Source organism: Stylophora pistillata, chromosome 5 (assembly GCF_964205215.1).
Source record: "Stylophora pistillata chromosome 5, jaStyPist1.2, whole genome shotgun sequence".
Lineage (NCBI taxonomy): Eukaryota > Metazoa > Cnidaria > Anthozoa > Scleractinia > Pocilloporidae > Stylophora > Stylophora pistillata.
The window spans coordinates 38,116,537-38,144,515 of record NC_142523.1 but is presented as its reverse complement, the minus strand read 5'-3'; the positions used below and the strand labels follow the sequence as shown (position 1 = coordinate 38,144,515).

The 27,979-nt window shown below is 39.2% G+C and overlaps 2 protein-coding genes, 1 long non-coding RNA gene and 2 pseudogenes across 10 annotated transcripts in view; 3 read left to right on the top strand and 2 right to left on the bottom strand.

The window, feature by feature from the left end:
* LOC111340954 (uncharacterized) overlaps positions 1-27,979 on the top strand; it is a 198,673-nt gene that overhangs the window by 127,350 nt on the left and 43,344 nt on the right. The gene's annotated exons all lie outside the window — the stretch shown is intronic.
* LOC148731847 (low-density lipoprotein receptor-related protein 4-like) lies at positions 242-11,408 on the bottom strand (annotated as a pseudogene). Its single transcript, XR_016001133.1, has 13 exons — positions 11,281-11,408; positions 10,881-10,978; positions 9,461-9,854; positions 8,743-9,140; positions 7,746-7,871; positions 5,257-5,662; positions 4,396-4,808; positions 4,020-4,133; positions 3,165-3,585; positions 2,653-3,050; positions 2,034-2,162; positions 1,389-1,562; positions 242-574 (listed from the first exon to the last, which is right to left on the bottom strand). The product of XR_016001133.1 is annotated as a low-density lipoprotein receptor-related protein 4-like (transcript).
* LOC148731846 (uncharacterized) lies at positions 12,367-14,951 on the top strand. Of its 6 annotated transcripts, XR_016001132.1 has the most exons (5): positions 12,367-12,485; positions 13,067-13,194; positions 13,482-13,557; positions 13,837-13,962; positions 14,640-14,951. It is a non-coding gene; the product is annotated as an uncharacterized LOC148731846 (long non-coding RNA). The 6 variants fall into 6 exon arrangements; XR_016001128.1 differs by lacking the exon at positions 13,482-13,557 and having other exon boundaries at positions 13,837-13,957; XR_016001130.1 differs by lacking the exon at positions 12,367-12,485 and having other exon boundaries at positions 12,893-13,194; positions 13,837-13,957.
* LOC111339589 (netrin receptor UNC5B-a-like) overlaps positions 24,512-27,979 on the bottom strand; it is an 18,902-nt pseudogene continuing 15,434 nt past the window's right edge. Inside the window, exons 8-10 of the transcript XR_016001513.1 lie at positions 26,756-26,911; positions 25,420-25,602; positions 24,512-24,760 (exon numbers count right to left, since the gene is read on the bottom strand). The product of XR_016001513.1 is annotated as a netrin receptor UNC5B-a-like (transcript). The remainder of the gene's footprint in view (positions 24,761-25,419; positions 25,603-26,755; positions 26,912-27,979) is intronic.
* LOC148731845 (uncharacterized) overlaps positions 27,259-27,979 on the top strand; it is a 2,844-nt gene continuing 2,123 nt past the window's right edge. Inside the window, exons 1-2 of the mRNA XM_088759881.1 lie at positions 27,259-27,453; positions 27,589-27,979. The exon at positions 27,589-27,979 is cut by the window's right edge and continues 2,123 nt beyond it. Coding sequence (XP_088616007.1) covers positions 27,790-27,979 — 190 coding nt within the window. The 5' untranslated portion in view covers positions 27,259-27,453; positions 27,589-27,789. The remainder of the gene's footprint in view (positions 27,454-27,588) is intronic.

The following is a 27,979-nucleotide window of genomic DNA, read 5'->3' as shown; positions in this document are numbered from 1 at the left end:
AAATTAACAACAACTCAGAAAATACAAACTTGAAAAATCTGGGGAAAATTATTTTTTTACAAGATTCGTAAACCTTGATGCAGCCCTACTTAGAAAGAATTATTGCCAATCTATGTTTCATCTCATTATTTTATGGCTCATTTCCTTTCATTTCTTGTCTTTCTCCTTTTTTAACTTGAAGTATCAACTTACGTCTGCCGTGAGTAAAGAGGACCACAGGTAATAGTTGAAAAAATTTTCATGAAAAAGATAAATCATAGTAATTTTTCTTTCTTTCCACTGAAAGCCCGTTCTGAGAATTTGAAAAACAAAAACAAAAAACAAAACAAAAAGAAAACCAAAAAAACAATAAAACAAAGAAAAATGGGACAACTCTTACCATGACACGTTGGCAGACGTTTGTCCCAAAAGCCTGAGGGACTGTCACCTCGGGTAACACACGTGAGGGATGAGGTGCCATTTATGCGATAACCATTGGAACAGGAAAAGTTGCACTGTGCTCCATAAGTATTGCCACAGCTGCTCATGCGCAGTGGATCTCCTGGATCAACCACAAGCTTGGAACAATTGATCACTGAAAGCAAAAAAAAAAAAAAAAAAAAAAAAAAAATTAAGTTCCAAAAAGAAGAATAATTCACTAGTTAAAGAGTCATTTGCTTGCATTTTGCGTTCCACTGCATCAACTTCTACATCTGTTTGGCTGTGTAACTGTGTCTATCCGTACATATCTTTCTCGCCCTTTATCCCCATTGAGTTGTCCTCTCTTTGCGATCATTTGCATTTAGGCAAAGCAATATTTCAAATGTTTCTACATGTAATATCTTTATTGCTCCAGTGAGACTGAGAATCTAGATAGCCAACTAGATAGCCGACCTAGTATGTGGCGAAACTGGCTTGAATTCATCATACTGCCCATTTCACGATTTCACCGCAAACGATGTATCGATAGCTGTATCGCTTAGTATGAACAAGATATCGTTAGGCGGCAACGATATCTCGTTGGATGTAAACAGTCAATCGGCGAGGCGGAGACGACATATCGTTGAACTACAGCGATATATTGCTGAGCTCAAACGATATATCGCTGAGCTCAAACGATAATTCGCGAGGAGTTCCACAATTTATCGGCGATATCGCGCGCTTGTTTAAACAATGGCCCTGCGATATATCGCCTATATATTGTTGCAGCGGAGATAAATAAAAATATCGCCGATATATCGCGATGATCGCGATATTTGGCGATTATCCTTTACATTACTTTTTCACAGTACTGTAATACCTTTATCTCGGTGGTTTTGTTCTTTTCTTGAGGCTACTCATTTTATCGATTCATTAATTTTCTCTTCTAAAACATTTGAAAACTGGTTATTTTTCTTTAGTAACTTTACCGTTGCATTGAGCTTCCCCACCGCTCCACGTGCCATTGTCTCTACAGGTCCGCGTTGTTGATCCCATTAGAAAGTACCCTTTGTCACAGGAAAACTGACAGGTGTGTCCGGGAAGATTAGAACAGGGCTGTAAGCTTCCGTGGAAGGGGGCAGACAGCTGCGGACAGCGTATCACTGATGCATGATCGCATGAAGGGAACAGCAAAAATTCGATTGCTATTTAAAGTTTCCTGTTCACTAGCCTAACCGTAAGAATAATGTATCGGTTTTCTTAGGAACGGCTGAACTGTTAAGATCATTAAACACTACTTAACGTCGAGAGATCACTTGAAAATTTATATTTGCACAAAATAGTACTCCAGGGGACGTGCAAAGTGTATTCAGGCTAATATCGAAATTTACTGAATGACACAGTTTATTGCATGATGAAAGCACAGAATTTCGAGCTAAAATATAAACAAAATTGATAACGGCCGGCCATTCTGTAAAAATGATTCGGGTCCTAAGATGGCATTCTCGTACTATCGTTATCTAAAGAATAACAACCAAATTGTAACAAATATAAATCGCATATATTTTTCCCTTTCGTTTTGATAATTTCAGACTAAGAGACAACCCTTAAAAGTGTCATAAATCCTCGGTTACCTCTTTGACAAGTAAAGGGATCGTTAGGCTCTAGATCTACTCCTTCAGGACAAAAGCACCGATGTCCGCTTGGATTGGGTAGACAAAGATGACTGCAGTTTCCATTAAAATTAGAGCAGCTCGTGGATCCTGGATATCAAGGTAAGGAAAAGTGAAAAAGAAAGGAACCTGCAATATCCGAAACCACGGTCGCACAAGGAACGACAAGAAAATAACTGCTCCCAAAGCTGCTCGTGATATTGCAGAAGATTGCAGGGAAAACTACTGCATGATCATTGCTCTTCATAGTTTTAACCGCTTCAGTCCGAGAGAGGATAGGGCCAGGATATTAAATTCACTCTATAAAGGCCCTATCTTAACTTAGGCATTCTATCAAAACTCAAGGAACCTAGTCCCAACAGCATAAAGTGATAAGCATTACACTGATTTTATGTTGTACAACTAGACGCTTTATGGGATTTCCATGTAATCAAAACTCAATAGGGGTGTCTATACTCTCCTTGAGTTTACCAAAATAAGGGGGGCAGACATGGCTTAGAGGGATTATGTTATGAATAAGGCGTATTGTATAACAGGAACTTAGATTCTTAGCCTTATTATATCATGTTAAACCACTCGCCAGAAAAAACTTCTGTATCATCATGAATGTGTAGCTTCCTTGGTGATCCCATTCCACGAACCAAAACTTCACGGAGTGAAGAACTCATATTGTACTTGTTAATACTTCTATTTTTCCTGTCAGACCAATACATAACGTTATCGGATAACGCCAATCCAAATGGTTGCGAATCATCAGATGATAAATCTAGTATAACCATTCGGTTATTTCCTTGGAAGTCCACTCTTTCAATCTTTTGAAGCATCATATCGTACCAGTACAAGATTCTGCTAGAGTGGTCCAGAGCAAGCGAGAGGACCCACGATAATGCAGGAATAACAAGAACTTCCCTGGAAGAACCGTCCATGTACGCTTGCTCGATCTTTGAAGGCAACATACCATTAACCCAAAACATCTTTCTGAAATAAAAAAGAAAAGAAAATAGAACCATATTCCTCATGGGGATTCAGACTTTTTTCTTTGTCTCAAGCTCGTGACAAGACGAAAGAAAAATATCTTTCTCTATGAATTACCTTTCTGCTATGTCGAGCATTATGGCGTTAGGACTTTCAAGGTTTAATTTTACAAGACTTCGTCTAGATGAACCGTCCAAGCGTGCTACCTCAATTTTATCATCAGTCCAGTAAATATTGCGTCCAACAGAATCGATGGCAAGCCCCCTTGGAGTCCAAACATCGTGTTCTGCGACAACTTCAACGGAAGACCCATTTGGAAAAGCTCTTGCCACTAGTCCTCGGCTGACATCAGTCCAATACACTTTACCTTCGAATGGATCGTAGTCGACAGCTTCGGGACTGTAGATGTACATGTTTCTCCTAGTTTCCAGAGGTTCGCAAGGGCCCTCTGACACTGAAATTGCAACGCTGTATATTTCTCCAGTATAAGCTTCAGCAAAGATCATAAATTTCTTTGATTTTGCCTCATAGAACATATCTTGAGCGTAGAGGAGAGGAAAAATTCGTAATTTCATCATATTTATGTGATAATAAGCACAAATGAAAGCTTATTAAAGACGTTATCAGCATAAGCTATTAAATATTTTCTCCATGTTCAAAGATGAACTAATTTAGCTGGATTTGGTAAGTGTGTTTTCTTTCCCTACACAACCTATGCTAGAGCTTGTTACAAGTTGAGCTGGTCCGGCCCTGTAAACACGACAGCTTTCACATTAGTTTTCTATTGGATTGCGCGAGAGGGGCCGGACGAGTCATATGATAACAACAAATAATTTCCTTCACCGGAATTCTAAAATACATATCCTACTGTTAATCCTATACTTTTTTTCCTATTTATTACGTATTTTGTTTGGCCAGCTTAAAAGAGCACCTTAAGAGACTTGGAAAGGAATTTATAACGTGTGCTCTTACCATTGTCACAATTTTTTCCATCAGGCTTTAGTGCTACCCCAGTTGGGCATGCGCATTTGAATCCTCCTGGCTTCGGAAGCAAGAAATCACTGCACACCCAAGTGTTTTGAGCACGTATTTAAGGAGCTGATAAGATAAAAATTAGGATGACTTAAACATCTGTTAATGTACATTTACTATTTCAGACTATCGTTTCTCCTATTAGCATTGATGACTTGAAAATGTTAGTGAGGCTTAAGGCATTCTCTTTCTTCCCATTAGATGATTTTAGTTGATGGATTTCAGAATTTTTGTTCGCCGCACATTGAAGTTTTACTTAGGTGCAGCGCAGCAAAGGTAAAGTAAAGTTAAATCTTGAAGCCTTAAATTCTAAAATATATTGCATATTAAATACCTGAATATGACGTGGATGCATTATAAACATGAATGTCCGTCGGTCTCTGGAGATCAGGAACAACCGTTTCTTGTTTCGCACTAGTTAGATTGTAACTTAAAATACTATTCTTATTCCAATCGGTCCACAGGAGCAAATTTTTGTACAATGTTAAGCCAAAAGGATGTATTTTAGCTGCAGTTGATATTATAACCTGTCTGTTTCCTCCATTAAGGTCGGACATCTCTATAGTGTTCAGATAAGCATCAGCCCGGTACAGGTGGTTTGTAGCATGGTCGATGGTTAGTCCATTTGGCCACACTATACTTTCTGTAACAATGGACTTTCTCCCTGAGCCGTCCATCTCGGCTCTCTCAATCTTTGGATTGTTGCCCCAATCTGTCCAGTACATCAAACTTAGAGCAAGGGACAAAAAGAAATCTAGGTCATTTAAAGCGTTTGCAGTGCATTATGCACACATGTCACAAAACGAAGCCCAATCAATTGACAAGGGCCGATGAGATCAGAAGAGCTGCCTAAAGGAATCGTCGAATACTCAAATTTAAACTGGTAAATGACCCAAGGCTTTAAAACTAAGAATGAAAAGGTGCAATTCATGTCAAACTTTGAATTTGACTGGCCGATAAGAGGCAAGTGTTTCCTGAAGCAAGAAGAAACAGAAATTTCTGCAACCCTCGATTACTTGCGCCACCAGAATGAGAAAGTATTTTGAATGAGAAATTTTAAAATAATAACGTATTAAAAGCGCCTTTCGTGTGCAGTTTCCGAGGTGCCTTGAGAATTTCGCCTGAAAATTCATTGCTAGCATACATGTTTCGTTTTTACTTTTGCATCAATATTTACCCATTTATCTCATCGAGCACTATAGCCCTTGGTTTATCAAGACCGTCTTTGAATACGACCTTCCTTTTCGTTCCATCAAGATGACCGACTTCGATTCTATCTGTCCCAGTATCGGTCCAATAAACGTTTCGTCCCACTCGATCAATCGCTAGGCCTTCAGGAGTAAGAACATTACAAAAATACATGGTCTTCACTGAAGATGCGTTCCTGAAGGCACTCATGATGCGCCCTTGACCTACGTCAGTCCAATACACACGATCTTCCACGGGGTCAAAATCCGAAGCAATGGGAAGATGCCCAACACGGAACCTGAACAAGGTTTTAGACACCAAATAGTTGACATCCAGCGAGATGATGTTTGTCGATTTAGCGGCGGCATCCGTGAAAAGAATAAACCTACTTATTTCTGTGAAGGTGTAGTCTGATCGTCCGGGTGAGTGTAGTCCTGAGAAGGACTGTTGTCGGTGGCAGTGACTGACGTTTCGACAACCTGTGCGGAAGTCATCATCAGAGTCAAGTGAGTGATTGTTGTCAGTAGAATGTTCTTATTCCAGTTCGTGTGAAATGATCGGTTGGTTTTGCCGTGATGTTATTGGCTGTAAGACTCAAGTGACGTAAGTCGTTCGTGATTGGTCTGTCGGTAAAGCTAGGTTGTTCTTTTTCGGTCGTTTGTGACGTTTATGTCGTGAATGAGTCGTTTGTATGGGGCGGGTAGTTGTTGACATCTGTTTAGGGGAGTCTGTTCTAAGTTAGTAAACCAGCTTTCCAGAGTCAGTCGTTGAAAATAGTCAGTGCTGTAGGTTAGGCATTGCGCAGAGTCCCAGTCAATGTTGTGGTTGGTAAGTCGATGGTGTTCAGCAATGTGATTGCTGACATCACCTTTCCTCGTCGCCCGTCTGTGTTCAGTCAGTCTTGTTGTGAGGTTTCTGCCAGTCTCACCGATGTAGGAGGCTTGGCAGTCGGAACAATTGATCTTATAAATCGTTCCCTGTCTGTTCCTCGGTTCGTCTTTGTCTTTAACGTTGGTTAGTAACTGACGTAGTGTGGTGATGGGTCTGTGGGCGACGCGGATATTGAAGGGTAGTAAGATGCGCGAGATGTTTTCAGACATACCTTTTATGTACGGTATGGTTGCTGTAGTCGTAGGGGTTGCGGTGTCGTTTGTTTCGCCCTTTCGACTTGCCGACAAACGATACCGCTTTGGTTACGTTACGTTGACGACACATTCACCGCCGTTCGACACGACGAAATTGACGCATTCCACAACCACCTTAACGAACAAAACACTGACATACAGTTTACCAGAGAAGTCGAAGAAAATGGCAAACTTCCTTTTCTAGACTGCCTGGTAAGCCACAACGACAACTCATTACGAACGACAGTTTACAGGAAACCGACACACACCGACAGATTACTAGACGAGTCATCCTACAACCCTACATCACACAAAGCCACAACTATCAGAACTCTAACACGACGCGCACAACTAGTATGTGACTCGACAGACAGCTTATCCGACGAGAACAAATACCTTCACCGTGTTTTTACGAAGAACAACTACAACAACGACTTCATCCGACGAAACACTCACCGACCCACTACCACTACCGAAACAAACGACACCGCAACCCCTACGACTACAGCAACCATACCGTACATAAAAGGTATGTCTGAAAACATCTCGCGCATCTTACTACCCTTCAATATCCGCGTCGCCCACAGACCCATCACCACACTACGTCAGTTACTAACCAACGTTAAAGACAAAGACGAACCGAGGAACAGACAGGGAACGATTTATAAGATCAATTGTTCCGACTGCCAAGCCTCCTACATCGGTGAGACTGGCAGAAACCTCACAACAAGACTGACTGAACACAGACGGGCGACGAGGAAAGGTGATGTCAGCAATCACATTGCTGAACACCATCGACTTACCAACCACAACATTGACTGGGACTCTGCGCAATGCCTAACCTACAGCACTGACTATTTTCAACGACTGACTCTGGAAAGCTGGTTTACTAACTTAGAACAGACTCCCCTAAACAGATGTCAACAACTACCCGCCCCATACAAACGACTCATTCACGACATAAACGTCACAAACGACCGAAAAAGAACAACCTAGCTTTACCGACAGACCAATCACGAACGACTTACGTCACTTGAGTCTTACAGCCAATAACATCACGGCAAAACCAACCGATCATTTCACACGAACTGGAATAAGAACATTCTACTGACAACAATCACTCACTTGACTCTGATGATGACTTCCGCACAGGTTGTCGAAACGTCAGTCACTGCCACCGACAACAGTCCTTCTCAGGACTACACTCACCCGGACGATCAGACTACACCTTCACATGTTACCCCCGGGTTCAAACCATTTACTGCACTACTTATTTCTGGAATTAAAATAAATACTGATTAGAATCACGCCAGAAATGTGATTCAAAAGAATAACTCAAGAGCAAAAGACTTACTTTCTTCACACATCTTTCCATTCTTTTTCACTGCCAACCCTGTTGGACACAGGCACTCATGACTGGAGTTTTTTGGGACACAAAAATGACTACAGCCTCCATTGTTTGAAGAACATGGACTTGAAGCTAACAAAGACAAAGAAGGTTTTAAGAAAAATAGGATAATTCGATTGCAGATACAAAAAAGATCCAAAGGAAAATAAGAAAATACGCACCAGGTACCTGAAGTTAGTAAACATATAGAAAATATGCTGTATCTTAAATACAAAAGGTATATAATGGTCACCCTAATAAAATAACACTTATTATCATTATTATTATTATCGTTATTATTATGGTTATTATATCATTATTATTTCTCGTGTCAATTGAGGATATGTATGAAGTGGAAATCTTTTAATCAGGTTTAAATCACTTAAGTGAACTGTTTCCGCCAAATCAACTACATAATAAAAACGCTGGGGGATAAAGCGTAAAGGTTGAAAGCATCCTGTTTGAAGAATTTTATAAGAAGGGGGTTTTACTACCGGGGTCCTAGAGAATGGAATGGGCTAACTGAGAATATTAAGAATGTGAAAGAGATTGATAGTTTTAAGAAGACTCTTTAAAAATATGTTTTACAAGAAATAATCTTAGTTTAAATTGTTATTGTAAATAAGTTTAGTTAGTTTGTTATGATTGAAAAGCCCTTTTGAAGGGAGTTCCAATAAAGTTTGTATGTATGTATGTATGCATAAAGGATAATATCGTAACGTTTGCTTAACGTAACTATCACGTCAAAAGTGAATAAACTCGGGTAAATATATGTAATTGCTATCGAGAAACGAAGACAATATTTAGAATAACGGTGTTTTGGAAAAATAACCCCACACAGCGTCACGTAACGAATTAGCACGAATAGAGTCTCTCTAAATATCTATTTTAGGGTTAAATTCTTAAATGGACTTTATAAAATCCGTTAACTATAGGGGTTTCGTATGCGTTGAACATTTTTTACCCGAGGGCTGCCGGAAGCCGTTATATGCTACGACGCCCATAGGCTGTCCACCATTGATGCTATAACTGCGGAGTACCTCTCCAGTAAGGGCGTCCAGTTTATGAACCTCTCTACTCGTATGCCAGTCGGTGAAAAACAAGAAAGGCGGAACAAAAGCAACTCCAAATGGATGTAAACCACTCTGTCGAAAAAGAACGGTCTTGTTATCGCCATTATAATCGATGGATTCTACTCTGTCCAAGCCTGCATCCACCCAGAATATGCGTCTGTTTCCTTTATCCAAGTCAATACCATTTGGTTGATAAAGATTCTTTGTTACGATAGCAACTCTTTGGTTTCCACTTAAGGTAGCTCTTTCAATTTTGGGGTTAACTCCCCAATTAGTCAAGAACATAAAGCTGTGGGTCAAAAAAAAAAAAAGAAAAGATATTGTGAAATCATTATCTAACTTGACTTCCAACGAACCTCTGTTTCCTCCCCCCTCTTCCCTCAGACACATACACAAAGCTCAACGAATAATTCAAACAACTTATTTGCAATGAGCCTCCCGAAATTTAACTCGAGATGCAATCGAGAGATAGATTAAAAAAGACAAACGGAGCACAAAAAGGGAGTTAATAGGCTGGGTAAACTGAATTGCCCGTGGTAAATTCAGGATCAAAAACTCATTGGGATATTAGATGTAGGTATCTATTTTTAGCTTAAAACCAACACTTACTTGTTGTCAGGATCCAAAGCAATCCCTCTGGGTTCATCGAGACCAACAGAAATTATCACATGTTGGTTATTGCCATCCAGGTCTGATACGGATATGGAGTTATTTGTTTTATCAGTCCAAAATAGCCGGAAAGTCCTCCATTCTACAGCTAGTCCATGGCAAACTCCAATATTGCTAATAATCGTGGTTTTATTATCAGTATCAATGTGAAGACGTTTGATGTTGAGTTCTGTGACGTCACTCCAAAATACGAGGCCCAAACCGAAATGAACGTCTATCACAGCAGCACTTTTTAAACCCGATATAACCGGGTTTATAGTAGACGTTTGAAAGTCCACAGTGAAAATATCCGTTGTGTTAGAAACTAACAAACATGAGGTGCTGCATAAGGTAGCTGGGCAAATGAAAATGATAAATACAAATTTGTTACCAACAGCTAGAAAACTAATTTCAACTGTAGCTGCGAAGAAATGAAGAGCGTGTCAGAAATAAAGTTAAGACATGTTAATATGATTACATCGAAATGCTTTAATTAATGATTAATAGACTGAAATGCTAAAAATTCTTACATTTAATTAAAAGAGCGAGAGGGAAATTGATGCAAAAAGCTCGGAGTCCAACTATCAACTTGATATTGGTCTAATCAATCCGAAGATTTCCTCCCACAATAATTGGACAGTTATCGCCGAGGAATGGAGAAAAACATCAGGCACATAGCCTTAATTCGGACCATCGCGAGCTTTTTCCTGCCCTCCATTCCATTGGAGATATTTAAGGATCTTTTCAACTCGTCGCAGTTCACAACGGACTAAGAACTGACGTTCTGAAGCACCTTCTTTTGTTTCGTGACAACCGGCGACACGGAACACTCCCTATTATAAAACCCTTACTATAAAAAAATCAGAAACAATTGATACAGGCAGTAACCTTCAAGGTTACCATACTTTCCCACGACCTCATTAAATATAATGTCGAGCTTGCCCAAGCTAAACCGGAGTCTTAAAAGCATCTTCAGCTTGGGCGCAAATGAATAGGTAAGGCCTGGAGAAGGTTAATTCGGTTTCCACTCTTTTCAGAGATTACTGGTTAGTCTTGGAAAGCCGCCAAAATCAAAGCTGAAAAACTGATGCTGTATTTCACGATATGAGCTCTCTGACTGTAATCAATCGTTTTTAGTTCCCACATTTTAAATAACTTCATCGAAGGTTTCCGTTCATTCTACTTCTTTTGAAATTCTGTGTTATCGGTTTTAAACAAGGGTCAAAGAAATTTTTGGGGGTTTACTAACAAGTCATCTAAAATATCTATCACTTCCGAATCGTAATTTTAGTTAACAATGAAGGAGAACGGGTGTGAAGATGATTGAAATAGCAGCAGTAAGTGCAAAATAACATGCATCATAATTTTGTTTTCTATTCACCTCCACACAAGTTTGTCCTTTGGTTGCAAGTCCACAATGCTGACAGTGACAAAATCCACCAAGTGATCTTCATGCTATGGTCGATTGGAAATGGTTTCCTGATAAAATAATAAAATAACAGTTGAAGAGCAATGCATCTGAGCAGTAAAGTGTAAAACGTTCAGCCTAGTATAATCCATAAAACTAGCTAAAATTATCAAAGTGTAGCTAAGGCTCATAGGACTTATCATAGAGTAGTTAATCGCAAGGAATTGATCTCTTGGAGTTTACTACTGTTAGGATTTTTGCCTTTCAGGTCTTGGCGACGAAGGATACACGCACTAATGCACTGCATGTTGGTTACTTTTAAAATGTCGATTTAAAACAGAGAGTAATCAAACTTTCGTGAACTTCGGCTTACCTTTCAAAACCAATTGGTGTTTACAACTGATTATGAAACTACCACGCGAACGACGCGGATTTCGATAGAAACAGAAGACACATGCAATGCTTGGGTTGCAACAAAGATCACCCGGCCCACAGGTAAACGGAAGTTCAAATATTCGAAAAGGCTGGTTGCTATGGAGTGACGTCATAAACCGGATAAGTTTCATCGCGTTGACAGCCTTTTTCGATAATTGCTCGCAGTAATCTGAGTAGTTGCTTGAATTTGTACAATCTCTGTTCCTGCTGGGTATAATGACGCCTTTTTTTTATTAGGGGCTGGATCGCCCTATTGACGTTTGGAGATTGGATTTCATATTAATATGAGTACGCAAAAGCGGGAATGTTTAGTCTCCCGAGGTCGAGTGCAGTTATGGATCCCTTCAAACTTCGAAGAGTTGAATTGGTTCATTCTCCTCCAGATGAGTCAAGGGAATGGTTTATCTTAAATTTCAAGAAATATGGCATAAGACTCAGCAAGTTTTTTGAAGTAGCCTGTTAGTGGCACATTTTCCAAGCGTTTTGTACGGTCCAGCTTTAAAAAAATGGGGGAAGCGTGGATGGCCGATATGTTCAGAACAACAAAGTGGACATCGCCTCTCTATTTGGAGTTGTTTCTACCATCTTCCGGCAGAAATTCGAAGAAGGAGAAGTGGTGAGATATCTTTGGTTGATCGATAAAATAAATTCGCCTAAAATCAAAACGGAGACTAGCAAGACTCGACCAAGCGATGACTTTTGCGAGGAGCTGAAAGCTGTTCGTGATGCCTCCGCAGTTATTCGAATTGAAAACGATCGACTCAGAAGGCCGACCTCAATCAAGCGCGGAGTCAGCTAGAATTCCTATTAGAGGAAATAAAAGAATTAGTTAAGTAAGATCAGCATCAGAGTTAAAATTGAGGAGAAGGTCGCCGCGAGGATATGTGGACATCGATCAAATATATGTCGTAGCTGTCAGGTCCACAGTCCTGAGGTGGGGCGAATGCTCAACGACATCCTTGACAAAACTAAAATTAACAGCAGCACCCTACTGCAAGCGTTTGAAACAGTTTTTGAAACAGTTTTTGCAATCTCTCAGAGTAACAGACTGGAACCTGCTGTTTTTCAAACTGCAGCGAGGATCCTGGCTCAAGAAAAGCTTGGCAAACGTTACTTAGCATTTCCAAGCTAAGACGAACCGGGGTAAGTCATAACGTTTATATTTTTATTAAGATTGGAAAAAGTGATTTTGCTGTCTTATGTTTTGTTGTGAATGCTGGTTTTACGGTGTATCAGAACTCATCTCTGCTTGGCAGGAAAATCACATAATTGGCTGAGTTTGATTTTACGCTGAGCCTCTAAGTCTTCTAGCTATGATCCTTTTTTTATGGCTACTTTAGGAGAAATTTCGGGTTTGTTTCCTTGATAGGGTCTTGACAGTATTATAATTTATTTCATTTCTATTTTTCTACGATAAAAGATTTAAATCGCCAGAGGGATGCCATTGAGAAAACTGGAATAGTAGTTAATGGAAGATGCTTTTAAAGTTAAATTTCCAGGTTATTTGTGTGCCAATCTTGACTCTTTGTATTTTTTTTTGTCTTATTATTTTTTATTTTTGCAATGTTTTTAAGTTACATGTCTAGCTACGTGATAGTAATTATTGAATCCATTTTATGCTTGGCAGTGTTAGAAAATATCTGGGAAAGTATAACATTTGAGATCTTTGGTGTAGCTATTTTAACTTCAACTTCTTGTTATCTTCTTGTCTTTTTTCATGACAGTTACTCTTGATTACAAAACACTGATAATGCTGCTCAAGCAAAGAGTTGGTGATGCCAAAAAATATATCAATGAACTTTGCAAGCAAGGATTGGACACAGAGTGCTGTGTATTCTGCAAAGTTATTAAGGTAGGTTATACCTGCAATGCTAAATGACATGCATCATGGCGGAATTATACAATAACACAAAACATGTTCAGCCTACCGGTATTTGTTATGCAATTTATTTATAATCAATTAGTGAGAGCTTTCTTGGCTTTCTTGACTTTACAGAAAGGCAGACGAAAGGTGTCCATAAAAGTGAACATATTTTATCTGTGGTGAACAGTGATTATATATCTACCATTAGTAGTGAACATTATATGACTTTAGCTCAGTTAATTCATTAGTGAGTGATACATGCAATTTATTTGTAGGAATGTGCCTGTCCTGATGTTCCTTTTGGGGAAGCCTTTGCTGAGTGTTTCCTAAAGAGCAAAGCAAATATTGGGGGTGGGTACAACTCTGCATTTCTGCATTGACATGCATAAAAAGTTCCAGCTTGCAGTATGGTATTTCACTTTCTATTGGAATACATGTCTGTAAATCTCACTTGGGATACTTAGTTTGATGGACAGTTGGTATACTGCCGGCCGACAGTTGGCCGACAGTCGGCCGACAGACTTTTAGGGGAGCTGTTCTTCACTTTTACCCAGTTACCAGCAAAAACATGGTAAGCTTGGATTATAAAGGTGGACACTAAATTCACTGTTTTTTTTCTGTCTGTTTCAGATGGAAGGGGTTAAGAGATGACTTGCTCTTTCTCCTTGAAGAGGAGCCATGTGATGTTACTTTATGTGCTCTGCCTGCAGTGTATAACATTTTAATTTTTAAATTCTGTGCACCCATTGTAGTAAGGCATAGTCAACATTGTATCATTTAAAAAAATCTATTTTCTTTAGGTCTTATCCTGCAACAATATTATTTTGTTTAGTGTTGCCTGGTCACTTGTGAGATATATATTTATTTGTCATATTTCTAAGATTTATATGGCATTCAGCGTAATGCCTGAGCGCTTCTGGGATATATAACATACTTAGCTTTTCATTCATTGTCAATGTAGGGAAGTGTTGTCTATCCTTTCTGGTCCACCCAGGCTGAAGTCCTGGCATTCAGTGTAATGCCTGAGCGCTTCTGGGATTTATAACATACTTAGCTTTTTATTCATTGTCAATGTAGGGAAGTGTTGTCTATCCTTTCTGGTCCACCCAGGCTGAAGTCCTGGCATTCAGTGTAATGCCTGAGCGCTTCTGGGATATACAACAAGTCATGCTTAGCTTTTCATTCATGGTCAATATAGGGAAGTGTTGTCTATCCTTTCTGGTTTACCCAGGCTGAAGTCCTGGCATTCAGTGTAATGCCTGAGCGCTTCTGGGATATACAACATACTTTAAGTTTTTTCAGTCATGGTCAATACGGAGAAGTACTGTTTATCTTTTCTGGTTCACCCAGGCTGAACGGAATTTCTGCTATTCACAGTAATCCCTTAGTGCTTCTGGGATACCTAACATTCTTATTTTCTTTGACATTCACAGGTTAATCTAGGGAAGTGTTGTCTATCGGCCTTACTGGTTCACCCAGGCTGAAGTCCTGGCTTTCAGTTTAATGCCTGAGCGCTTCTGAGATATTTGACTTACTTAGCTTTTCATTCATGGTTAATATAGGGAAGAATTGTCTATCCTTTCTGGTTCACCCAGGCTGAAGTTCTGGCATTCAGAGTAATGCCTGAGGTTTTCTGGGATATATAATGTGAAGAAATTCTTGTGACGCAAACATTTCTGTTATTTGAGCTCTTCACCTATATCTACAGCAGAGTGACAGGAATAAATAGTCGTTTGAGACAAAAATTTGAAAACCAGCTTCATTTACTGTTAAAAGTCACCCTGCAAACCGCGATGGGAAGAGAATATCAAAACAAAAAATGCTGCCAAAAAATCTCAATAAATAACACAACGCAAAACACTGGTGGTACATTTCTTTGCGAAGCTAGATCGTGAAATCTCTGATGTGACGTTTTTGTAGGACGTAAACACACGACGACGATTGATTTCCTGACAAACCGGGTAATATGAGATAATATAAAGTATGAAGCAACACGAAGTAACGCGCACAGCCTCAAGTGATCGATATACCGTATTTCCTTGAATAAGTGCCCACCCCTCGGCCATTCAAACTTGTAACTCTGAATAAGCGCGACACCGGAACCCTTTCTTTTTCAGCTTTCATAACATTTTAAACTTTTACTACCTTAGATGAATATGTTGGGAGAGATTCTTGCTTTGAGAGTTATATTACGCCGATGTATTACCTTTCCTTTTTATATGGCTGGCTTCGCAAGCGGTGCAAGATGCAGCGAATTCTGTGAGCTGATTGGCTATTAACCCTTGCTTATTTTGCGTTTTCTGCGGTGGCCAGCGTTGCAGCCATTTTGTCTTTGCGTAACCTACAGGCAAGCTCTCGCTTGGCTCTTAACGCTTGGCTTAGGTTTGAGTCTTCCTGCTTGGTCAATAACGCATTACTGGATCTACCGCGCTCTATGTTAATTTCCAAACCACCCTAGCGCACAGCGCTTGACTCAGTATTTAAAGTTGGTTTTTCGGAAAAAGTTAACGTCCCACCCCTGTCAAGAAGCTTTTAGAATATAAAAATCAAGGACTTTCCAAGGATTGGTTAAATTCATTGGGGGACTTGCCCTGAAATTAACGGACTTGCAAGACAGTACGATCCCTGTTAAAGTTCAAGGGAGTTTAAACTTGTTTGTAACGTGTCATTAAACGAAAGTTGGTCTTTGTCTGTTTAAAAGCTTAGTCAGCTTGTTCAACATCTATCTTGATTTGAAAACAATTATTACTACCCCCGATCTCTGTTTATTCACGATTTTAATCATCGTTGCGGAGGAGGTAGCGCAGAAAGATTTTCAACACCAGTGCCTTAATCACATCGTACCTATAATGTCTGTAATCTCTTGCAACTATCTAGAGGATTCCGGCACCAATATAGGTCATCTGAAGGCCAGTGACAAAGAATCTTATGAGTACTGCATGAATATAATTTAAAACAACTGGAACAGTGTATAAACTACAGATGCGACATAAAATATCAGTGAGAAAAAGCCGCCATGTATTGTGGACTCTGCGTTAAACAGCAAAAGAAATTACAGGTTGTAATACGCCGAGTTTATTCCCAATAACTGGTACCCGGATGCTCAAAAACTACAGCACCAAGCGTCAGCTGTCAAAGATTCCGAACACAGCGGAAAAAAAGTCGGCGGTTCTGGAATTTACTTTGTCTCCGATCCGAAAACAAAAATCTGGTAAAATTGATTAGAAAACAAAACACACAGGCCGCCAGTTAAATGTCGTAGTAAATAAGCGTCGCAGCCTATGTTAGTATTATGAAGTTAACTAAATCCGCAAGCATTGACTAAGAAATGTTTCTTCGACGTGACTGTAACTGCCGCAACACACTCCGGGCGAGCGCTTTGTCTTGTCACTATTTTTAAGCGCCGGCCATGTACACTTTTTTCGGATACGGCTTCTTTAATTACCTTTTCACGCCATAGGATGATGACATGATTGTGTAAAAGTTGACGCCTCTATCAGATTAGGAGCGAAATACGATCAAAAATTTTACCCAAGCAAACCACTGGTATCCAGCAAAGAATGGGGACTAAAAGTACGGATTCTCTGCTGGATACCTAGACTTTGTTTGGTTGCTAACGGCGTGAGGCTCGTTGGGCGGCGGCGGTGCAAGCCAAGATATGAAAGACTGCGGTCTTTCATGACAAAAAGGCACATGATGCGAGGGACTTTCCCGTCTTCTAGCTTGAATTGATTACCATTTGGCCAATGGCATGTTTTAATGACTGTTAAGTGACTTGTGTTTACTTGTCTGACCCATTAGCATTTCAGAATCAAGGACAATTTTTTTATTGAAATATCGAGCAGGCTCTTTTTTTCTCAACAATTTGAGTGACGAATTCTAGAAAGCAGAGCACTTTTCAAAACATATACAATCCAGAAATAACTTTTCTTGCAATTGGTCCCCATTTTTCCGCGCTGGCAGAAACTAAATTCTAAATAGTCAGTTCTGTAGTCAGAACTGTTATATGTTACTTAAGGGATTTAAGCTTATTTATCATTAGCGAACTGTTTGTCATCAGTAATCAACCCGTTGTGAATCAACAAAGGCTTCGTGCATAATGTGTCAGATTTATCTGCCCCAGGTGATGATGAGGTGTTAGCTAGAGCAAGTGATGCATTACTGATGCTGGAAAAGTTTCTTTCTGCATTTCTAACTATATTTCTAACATCATAAGAACTGTATGGCAGACAATAAGGATAACTATCTACGAGATCTGGGCGTGAAATGGTTAATATACTGGAGCTCTTTCACTATTCCACTACTTTGTTATTTAAACAATAGCCTTCATTTGGCGCGAAAATTGCGCACACTGATTCCTCTCCGCAGACATCATCTGTTCCAAGATGCGAACAGTTTTGTGTTTATTATCCTTCAAATATTTCCAACGCGCGGAAAACAATGATTAGGAACAGCTTGCGTGGGATGTTGACTTTTCAGTGTTCTTTGATACGATTTTATGAAAAAAAAAAAAAAACATGTTCCTTACCCTGTAACAACCTCACAATGTTTCTCCCATTGAGTTAAAATCTAAGCGCAGAGTTTTCCGCATTGGAAGTGAGGTTTGAAAATTGGGGAGTATCTTATTGAGTACATCCTCGAATATCCCCCAGTTTTATACGTGGGATTTTCAGTCACGTAATGCGTTTTGACCAACTGCGTGTGAGCAAAAATATTTCTTGGATTACAATTAACCACAATGAGGCAATGTAACGCACAAATATGCTGCGGTATGGCACTATACAACAGGGCAAAAATACGCCACGGAAAACGGAGCAACATAACCTCACTGCAAGATATTAATTCAAAATTTTTTTTCCTGTTTTTCAGGCTTCGTTTTTAACAACAAAACGTAAAGCGTTTCAGAATTTATTGCTGGTCACATTAACGCTTTAATGATTTCCTTGGTGTTGTTCCGTCTGTCGCGCACGCCTTATGTGATTGATAAAAAGTTCAGATGAGGCTCGTTACTCACAATTTTCATTACCTCTTAGAGGCTCGGAAAAATGCAACACACTTCCTAAAAATAAGCGCTTATTATACGTTAAACCATAGAATGAGGTATAATGAGTATTATCTCCTCCGTTAAAAAGTATACATGAAACACAAACATCGAATAGGTACATTTATTTAACATTTCGAAACGTCAATGACCTTTCAAAAGTTATCTTCACGTCAATATGATTTTTCTTTGCTCTTTCACCGCCGTTTTCACAGGCCTAGCATCTATCACTTTGATTTCGATCAAGGCTGTACTGCAGTTTTCGTCATATCTACAGAGTCAGACTTGAAGCCCGCCTTTTGTGGGAAACTGAAAAAGAGTCAGCTTATACTCATTTAAAAGACTATATGGGAAGGGTAGGAAGGGGCAATGAGAGGATCTCACAAACCTAGCAGTTTAGTTTTTGACCCACACCGAACGAATGGATAAACATGATAAACCGAAAGTCCGATGAGTGCAACAGCAGGATGAAGGGTGGGGGTTGGGGGTGGGGGGCGGGGGCGTTGGGGAAGGAAACCTCTCTTACAGAAATATCACAGTGTATTGAATCATTTCTGATAAATGTAGTGATTGAGAGGGATTTTAAATATATATATCAGCTTACGTGATAAAGAAATACTGGTGTCATTCAAATAAAGACTTGGATCATGCTTTTTAGGTGTAAGGATTTTTGCAATCAAATGAATAGTATTACTTAAATAGGTTTGACTGAATATCAATTAGGAGATTATTAGTTGATACATTACCAAATTCTCCAAACTAACAACGTAAGAATTGCATGGCACTTAAAGAGAATTACCGATGAGATCTGGGAGGGAAGGGTTATGACTGTCCTTGGGTGCTTATGTTGGTGAACCTGTGGATAACATTTTACTTCTTTTTTTTTTTTTTTTTTTTAAGAAAGCATGCGTTAAAACAAAACGTCTTCACTTAGCATTCAGGTCATATTTACAAGACTTACTTACATTCATGACATAAAATGATGATAATCCTGCTAATCATTATACATTGCCACAGACATCCATACCTCATAGAAAGAGATGGCAGCATTTTTAACCCTTCCACACTCAAGAATTCTTAACTCCCTATTACAGCTCCAATGCACTTTCGTGCACCCAAAGAAGATTACGGCAACTGACCAGAAAAGATATTATGAGTACTTTAAGAAAAGGTGACAACTATCCCGGGATGATAACTCTCCAGGGGTCATTGCTATTTTAGAAAAAAAGGTATACGTTTAAAACGGAGAAAAACATCCTCAGATTGTCTAGAAGTTAGGCTTTTTTTGTATATTCGTTATAGAATAGTAGATTACTTAAAGAACGAGAAGCAAGGAACATGTAAACACAGATAGAATGAAACTACGGAATGTAGGAAAGTGAAATGAAATCAATCAATATTGTGTAATGAAACGTTTTCATTAGGAAGAAAGAAGCTGATATACCAGTAAAGTGTTCGACACACTTTATAACCTTGTCTACTTTTTCGATCTACCTGTGTAATTGTATGTAAATAATGATAACAGAGGCGAAATTCTGTAAGTTGTAATCACGTAGTTAACCTCAAACTACGGTTCTCCGAATGCTTTTTGATTGAGCCAAGGAGAACTCAAACAATAATAATAATGTTAATGATAATGCAAGAGTTTCTGATTGGTTGAAAGGACTCGGGTGACACTAGTTTTCAGGACAAATTCCGAATGGCTTTGAACACTCAATGAAAATTACTCCGTTTAAAAAGCAAAGAAGTACACTGTTTTGTACCCAGTGACTTCAAATGGTGCTCAAACTTCCCTTTCATCATCACAATCTTTTCAAAACTGGGATAAAAAAACACAAATGACTACAATCACGGACTGAGTATCTAGTAACAACTTCAAGGAAAGGCCATCACATTGACTAGAGAAATCACTCCGTTTCCGTTTTTTTTCCTAATTATGACATCATCAAGTTATGGACAGATAGCTACTATCTTGCATTAGAATATTCATAAGTCCTTTTAATGCTTTTTCCTCCCGACAAAAATTATCAAGGTGAAATAAAGCGCCCGAGTATCTTAAGTGATCACGTATATAGATTATAAAAGTAATGCAGCTAAAAATCAAAGTTTTTGTCTAGACTTGTGTAAACGAGAGGCTCCCAAGCTGAACGTTAAGCCAAACATCTCCACAGAAGGAAAAAAAGAAAAAAAATCAAAGTAACCAAAGCTTTGTCTTGATGGCCTGATGAGCATAAGTTTAATGTACGATCACTTCGCATAAAGAGTATCTTTGTGTATCCTTGAGTTTAGTGATTGTACCATTACAGGGCTCAGCTGTTCATAATGAGGTTAAGGCTATCTAAATGATAAATCGCCTAATCGAAGTTGCGAAAACGTACTGCACAATCCACCGTGCCAAGATTTTTTAAGTAGATAGCGTTATCCACCCTTGGAACAACGGCGGCCTCAACAATTGCTTTTTAAAGGGATTTCAACGATAGTTTTTAATTTGTAGAATAACGCCCCAAAAATTTCCTCGAGCCTGTCATGTTTCTGCAACAATCGAGCAACATGTTCTCTTTTTGTCATATCCCTCACAAGTTTTGCAAATGCGGGAACTGTTAATTGGGGCTGACTGGCTGATAAGTATTCAATAAGTGCACAGGTTGGACCGTCGCTGTACTACTAAACTTGCGCGCGGCTACCTTGAATTTGAAAATTTGATAATATACACAAACTTCGCGGTAGTCACCACCGCCTGGCAAAGATGTGTCCAGACGTTCACAGATCCCGTTTTTTTAAGTCGGAACCACTCTCCAACAGGCTGCTTACCAACCTCGTGTCAATCCGGCGGGGCTTACAAGTGGATATAAAGAAATGCGTTAGAAAAGAGCAAACAACGAAACTTCTATTAAAGTTCACATAGCAGCCAGGTAAACAATCAAACATGGTTCGATACCACTCTGGTTTAAAGATTGAATAAATGTCACCGGGGAAATTACAATTCGTCGACCCACTTACATACGTTCTTAATTTTTTGTAGCTGGGCGCTATGTGGCCAGGAAAATCGATCTCAGCCGTGTTTTCCAAGTCCGGCTCTAAAGCTCAGTCACAAGAAACTATAGACGAATCAAGTTCTGAGCCTAAATCACTGAAATCCTCATCAGCTGCTGTCAGTGGTGAAACGGAAACATGGAAGGACTTTGCCAATTATTCCAATGGAAGTGCTCTTAGACATGTTAATGGAGAAGGAGTTACGACATAGAGATGATTTCACCAAGAGAAATTGGGAGAGGACTTCTCTTTTTCTTTCCAAAGTGATGTTTCCATGTTTAAAAATTTTAACCCAAAGCTCCGAAGGACATTGTGAGAAGTGAAACAAGCCTTCTATCTTATTTATTTACCCTCCTGTTAAATGTTTTGGATCAGTATCAGTATCTAGGCAACTGTACACTAACCCCTCCTCAATAACCCAACAACAGTCTGCTGATAGCTAGTTAGGGTTAATGTTTGGTTAGTGGAGGGGAGGGGTGGCTGTGCAATTGCTCAGATACTGAACGAGATACATGTACCTTATTCATGTTCATTCTTGTTCAACTTTATTTTTCGGGATCCATGTTATTATCAGAGCCACCTGTCTGCTTTTGTCTGTCTTGTTCTACACGTATGCCATTGATCAACATTTCACTAGTGTTTATGATAGTATTGCTACAAAGTGTCTTGCTATAGAAATGTAGCTTTACCTGATGTCTAAATTGCCCCAGTTTTAAAAGTTGATCGTTACTTTGTGAAGTTATGCATGAAACAAGCATTGTATACCCTTGAGCTGCTGACTAAATGCTGACTATTATTGACCAAAGTATTGAAAACATCTGTAACACAGGGGAAAATAAATGAAGTAGAACTGTAAAATAACCTATTGCAACATATTGTTTGTGCTGATGTTGTTGGCTCTGCATTGGCCTGGCAAATTTTCAAACCTGAGATTCCATTTAATAGCAATGGCTTTTTCCGTAGTCTACTGGAGACAAGTGACCTTTGGGGTTTGTGGCTGGAAATTTAAATGAAAAGCCTATAAACAGACTGCCTTTTCTCTGCTTTATAATGAAGAGGGAGTGATAGGTGGGAAAGAATGCAGAGAGCTGTCCCTCTCTTTGTCCTGCTTTAACAGTTGGTCAAACATAAAAATTATTTCAAACTGTTTTGGTGTGTGTTCAACAATTGCAGTGGTCAACATGTCTTTTAAAACGAACAGACCGAAAAAACTATAGAAACATTTCATACCAATGATATTAAAGAAATCGATTCTTTAAATTTAACACAATTGAATTTCTTGGAGTGATTGATTGCAAAATAGATTTAAAAAGGCACATGTTTTGTTGGAAGCTCTTCTGTTTGTATTTTGCTGCTTAGTAGTCTAGATATTTTTGGAGCACAAATTTTGTGAGTGCTTGTTAAGGTGAAGCAATGATAATGTCAATTGTGGTCTGGCGAAGTAGTCTGTCAATGACTAGTTTTTTCGATAAACTTTTGTAAAATACTTAATTTAATTAAGCAGTGGTTGAAACAATAGCCAAACATTCCCTTAACCAAATGTTACAACAATGTGTTTACTATCATCCACCTGTCACTAAGATATACAAACTGTTCATCGATAGTACTGAGAAGCCGTTCTATGCAATTATAATATCATGTATATACTATGCAATAAGTCTCAAAACCAGAGCAGACACTTTATACTATGGCAGTAGATATTCTTAAAATATAATTTGAACTTTACTTTGTAACCACTCTACATCTCTAAAACCTGTGCTCTTCAAGTCTACCATGTACGAGATCTTAGCTTGAACAATGACGATAGGAATAATTTGGATATATCAACAAAGTTGAAATGGTAAATTGGCCACCGTAATGATTACAAAAGCTGACGTTTCGAGCGTTAGCCCTTCGTCGGAGCGAATAGAGGAATTGTGGGTTGTGTGTGCTTTTAAAGGCAGAAAATGGAGCTACGTTATTGGTGGATGCATGGCAACGAGAAAAACATGAATAAATTAGTGGAATGAAAAGCGTTCATTGATCCCTGTGGGATTTAGACTGCCGGTTTGAAAGATGAGCTTTTGTTCAAGATTTTTACGGCTTTCCGTGCCACCTAAGTGCAAGGAAAGACCGCAGATTGCCATATGTTGCTTAGAATGACGATAGGACACGTAAGCTATTCGTGAGACTCGAGGTCTATTTAGTACATACTTAAAATACCAACTGAGAGCTTATCTCAGACACACCTCCATTTTGGAATAAAATTTGAAAATTGAAAAGTTCGAACAACGAAAAAGTCCGCTTATCGAACACAACTATTCGCCCCCCCCCCCCCCCCCCCGCAATTCGCTACGTTAGCCAAATCAACAACAGTGGAGTTGATTGATTGAAAATGAGGTCAACTGATGAGATACTTGCTATAAACTAAGCCCGACACTATACTGGGATACATGTGATCAGATTTTACAAATTCGGGGGCTAACACTCCGAACCCGTTGGTTGACCAACATCTCTGACAGACTTGTGTAAGACCATTTCCATTTCCCATCTGTCCACTTGCCAGTAGAAGGTTTTCCCGCTACATTGATCAACACACTGTTCGATGTTGCATCTAACATATATCTACACAGCAACTTTGTAAACTTTTTATGACCCTCTACCGCTGCTGCATTTATTCTAAACGATCTTAACGGGAATTTGTTCCAGCAAATGAGAACGACCCACGTAAGGCGAATCGAACGCTACACGTAGTTTTCCAAACGTTGCTTCCGCTCCAGAATTTCTCAGCCATATCAAAAGGCCTTGGTAACAAACCTCAGCCACTCCATCCTTATTGAAGTTCGCTATTAATTGTTCAATGGTTGCTGAGTCCAGTTCGAGTTCCCGCAGGAGATTTTTCCAAGAACTTCCATCTTTATGGCTGATATGAAAGCATATTTATTCGGTCACTGGATGGTCATCATCAACAAGTTGCGGGAAGGCAGAAGAACTCTCGCCACTTGGGTGGCGAGAGTTCTTGAAAAAAAAATTAATAGAGGATTTTAAAATTGTTCTTTGTGTACTTTTTGGTTATATGTTTCCTGGTTCTGACTTGTCATTTAAGACTGCTTCATTTTATGGCTATCATTTCATTTCACGATCGCGATGCAATTCTGTAGACTAAACGCTCATTTGATACGTATTAATAATTATCTCCTAAATTCACTCCAATTCACGATAACACTAAATAAATGAAAGTTTGATTTGGGTTATTGTTAGGGTGAGTTAATTTGAAGATTCACTGTTTTTCCTCATGATGGTAACCATAGCAATGACGACAACGAAGATACCTGAAGGAGTTTTCGATTTTTCGTCAAAGTTGCCCCCGTCTCCTTCTTCTGGAGCTGAGGACCTCGAGCTTCCAGTTGCACCATTAAAGTCTCTTTGAGCTTTTGGTGTCACCTTCGGATCACCAGTCTCTGTGGAGTTTTGATGTGGATCATTTACTGGCTCCGGCCTCTAAAACCAGCAATTAAAAGTTACAAAATGAATGGTTCTCACACCGGAGAATTGTGTTCATGAATACTAAGTTGAACAATTTAAATGTTCAGAGGGATATAAGTGGAACAAAAATTTTCACACGAAAATTACAGTTTGATATATTTATTAATTACATTTCAAAGAAAAAAATTAAAAGAAAAATCAAACGTTTTAGACCAGGAACTCGGCTGCACTTTGCAAGGTTAATCGAGGACTTCCACCTACATGAAATTTGACGTTACGGTAATTTTTTCAATATCTTCACTATGTTTAGTGACTATTCTGTTGATGTAGCTTGAAACTGGAGAAATTTATGGAGAAGTATACATTTCAGGTGCTCTTGACTGAGCAAATGGGCTTATTACTGGAAGGGCGAAAGTAAGGTAGAAGGTTCTTAATAAGCAAAGAAATTTCTTTCGCAAGTTCTAGTAAGTCGACCTTCAAACGATTCTGGCAGTGTCGATAAGAAGGAAGAAGGTAAGTGATGTATGTGAATCTATGGGAGATGAAAACAACCTCAGATTTACCTAACTTTGTGTTTTGTTTTTAGGTTTTTTTTCTTTTAATTTGAAAAACGGAAACCTATCTATAAGTTGCTAACTTTAAAAATGGATCATGTCAAGTACAAACAACATTACCTCCTCACACTGAAACTCAGGGATCCCTTTCATGGTATGCACATCACGACCTTCTTGTTGAAACGTAACCGTACAATCGAAGTCACGATCAGTTCCCACTCTACCTTCAATTTGTTTTAGTACGAACTCACATGCTCCTTCACACTGAAATCTCCGACCATGGGCATTAAGGCAAACGAACTCCTACAACAAATCACAGATTGATTGGCACAATGTATCAGTTGGGAGTAATACGTTTCGATAAAAATCCTCCCCAATAATAAGCGGTCCCTCAGAAGCAATCAGAAGGCCCCATGATCTACAACTCAGAAGTTTATTATCATTATGCAGCGTAACTAGTTTAAAGAGAAATTACTCTGCAATTTCGATCGTTAGTCCCTCGCGAAAGCTCCATCGATAAGCTCAAAATACCTAATTACAATATGATAATGGCAATAATAATAACTATAGTAAAAATAATGATAACAGCGAAATTGCACACAAACAGTGTAACTATGTGTTATTAACCAAGCGTGAGGTCAAGATGGCTGGATATTGACCGAGTTTATTTTTTTGCATTTCTATGCACCGAGGCGAAGTCGAGGTCCATAAAGATGCGAAAAAAGAACGAGGTTAATATCCAGCCATCTTGGCCGAACAAACTTTTTTAATGAAGGATTTATTATGTTGCAAAAAGATTTCGCTTTATTAAGTATAATAAGAATGACCTGTTTACGTCGAGGCCAGGAAACAAAGCCAACATTATTTGGAGCACAAGAAACTCACGAGATTCGTTTCTGTTTTCTTTGTTTTGACTATCTTCTGCCGCTTTTTGCCGCCATCGCCGAAATTTTCCAAGAATTACGAACATAGTTCTAATTCAATTTTTTTCATGCGCGGGATCGATGCGGGCAATCCCGAGCGGGCAATATGAACGTATCTTGCCCGCTCGGGTTGCCAATCAGAACACAGGATTCGCTCCATCTTGCCCGCGGGCGCTGCGAGCGATGTAATAAATAAACATAATGCTTATAAATTGCATTTGGCAGGAGGCAAACCTGTTGACAATATACAAACCACAGCCAACGAGTTGAACTCAGGGCAACCGAGAATAAATCTAGTGAGAAGCAGCTGGAGGCTTGGACCTAAGACTAACAGATCACCAGTCCAGCTCTCCATTGCCTCTCCGCATTTACGAGATGATATTAAACGTTCAGCAGATTTGATAAAATTTATTATTTAAATTTACTAACAAATAGGCTTGTATTCTTGAAAAACAATATAAAGAGAACCTCGCTTTAGGTTATCTAGGTCCTAATTTTGAATTCTAATGGCATTGCCATAATGATTTCCTCACCTTATGGCCATCTACCTCGGTGTGTAATTTCCAGCCCCCGTTAAGATCCGTAAGTCTCACGTTTATCGTTTCGCTGCCGTTGTCGCACATTAGGAAGGGTATTTCAATTGTCGGAGTCGACCACTTAGTTAACCGCTTCTCTTGATTCTCCACCCGCTTGTTGAGACAAGATATGTGCATCAGCAAAGCGGTGCATCGAGTATTATCAAAAGTGACTACATGTAAGAGTGTTATTCTCTGAATTTCGAACTAACACTCGTTTTTTACCTTCTGTTGTGCAAACGCAATACAAACCACACTCACACAAGTAGACATCTTTTTTATCTACACTTCATTAATATACTTCTTGCACATACAAATACTTGTGGGTGACGCGATGACGTTGAGGTTCACACGTTAACCGAAGGGATAGATGGGGAGTTGCATCAGACTGAAAGGATACCTATATTCGTATTTGAGACTGGATTGTAATTATGCTCGAGCAGTAAGAGACCTGTCCCCGGTTGTAACTGTAGCCAGTTTTTGTTGCCTGTCCAGGCCTCCGCCTTTGGTTTTTGGCGCCCTTTCTGGTCACGTGACCATGTTAGTTAAGCGGTAGTGTGGTCGACTAGCGATTCACAGTTGGATATTTTAGATCGTTTTGGGCGCTCGTTTAGCGTATTTTTTCCAGAATTTATTGTATTTCAAGGCTGGACAAGGTTAGATTTCATCTGTTTTCAATTTTTGCTGCCTTTTTGTGATTTGTATTTGCTTTAAATTCGATTTTATTTACGACATCGATCGTCACCCTAATTAATCTTTTCTGTTTGTATTGTTTTCCTTTATTTCTTTAGTTTTACGACTTTGTTTGAGTCAGTAAATTCACCAGCCATAACTGCATCGGTTTGTTTGATCGTTTGTGGTTACAGTAAAACTTGTTCGCGGAATTCAAGAAATTTCTGCTCAGTATTATCTCGAACTGCTCTTGTTCGGAACTTCGTAAAATTTGGACCGTGGACTGGACCAATGATTTGGATTTGGATTTAGATTTAACTATGGAAACTTCGGAACCTTCAGCTACCGCGGACGGTATTTCAGAATCTACGTCAAAGAACAGTAAGAGCGAGCCTCTTCAAAGGATTGACGAAGAACAAGCATCGAACACTGAGGATCCTGGGCCTCGAAAATCTAAACGCCCCCACACTTACACGGAAAAGGGATTGCAATATAAACTCTCGCAAAAGG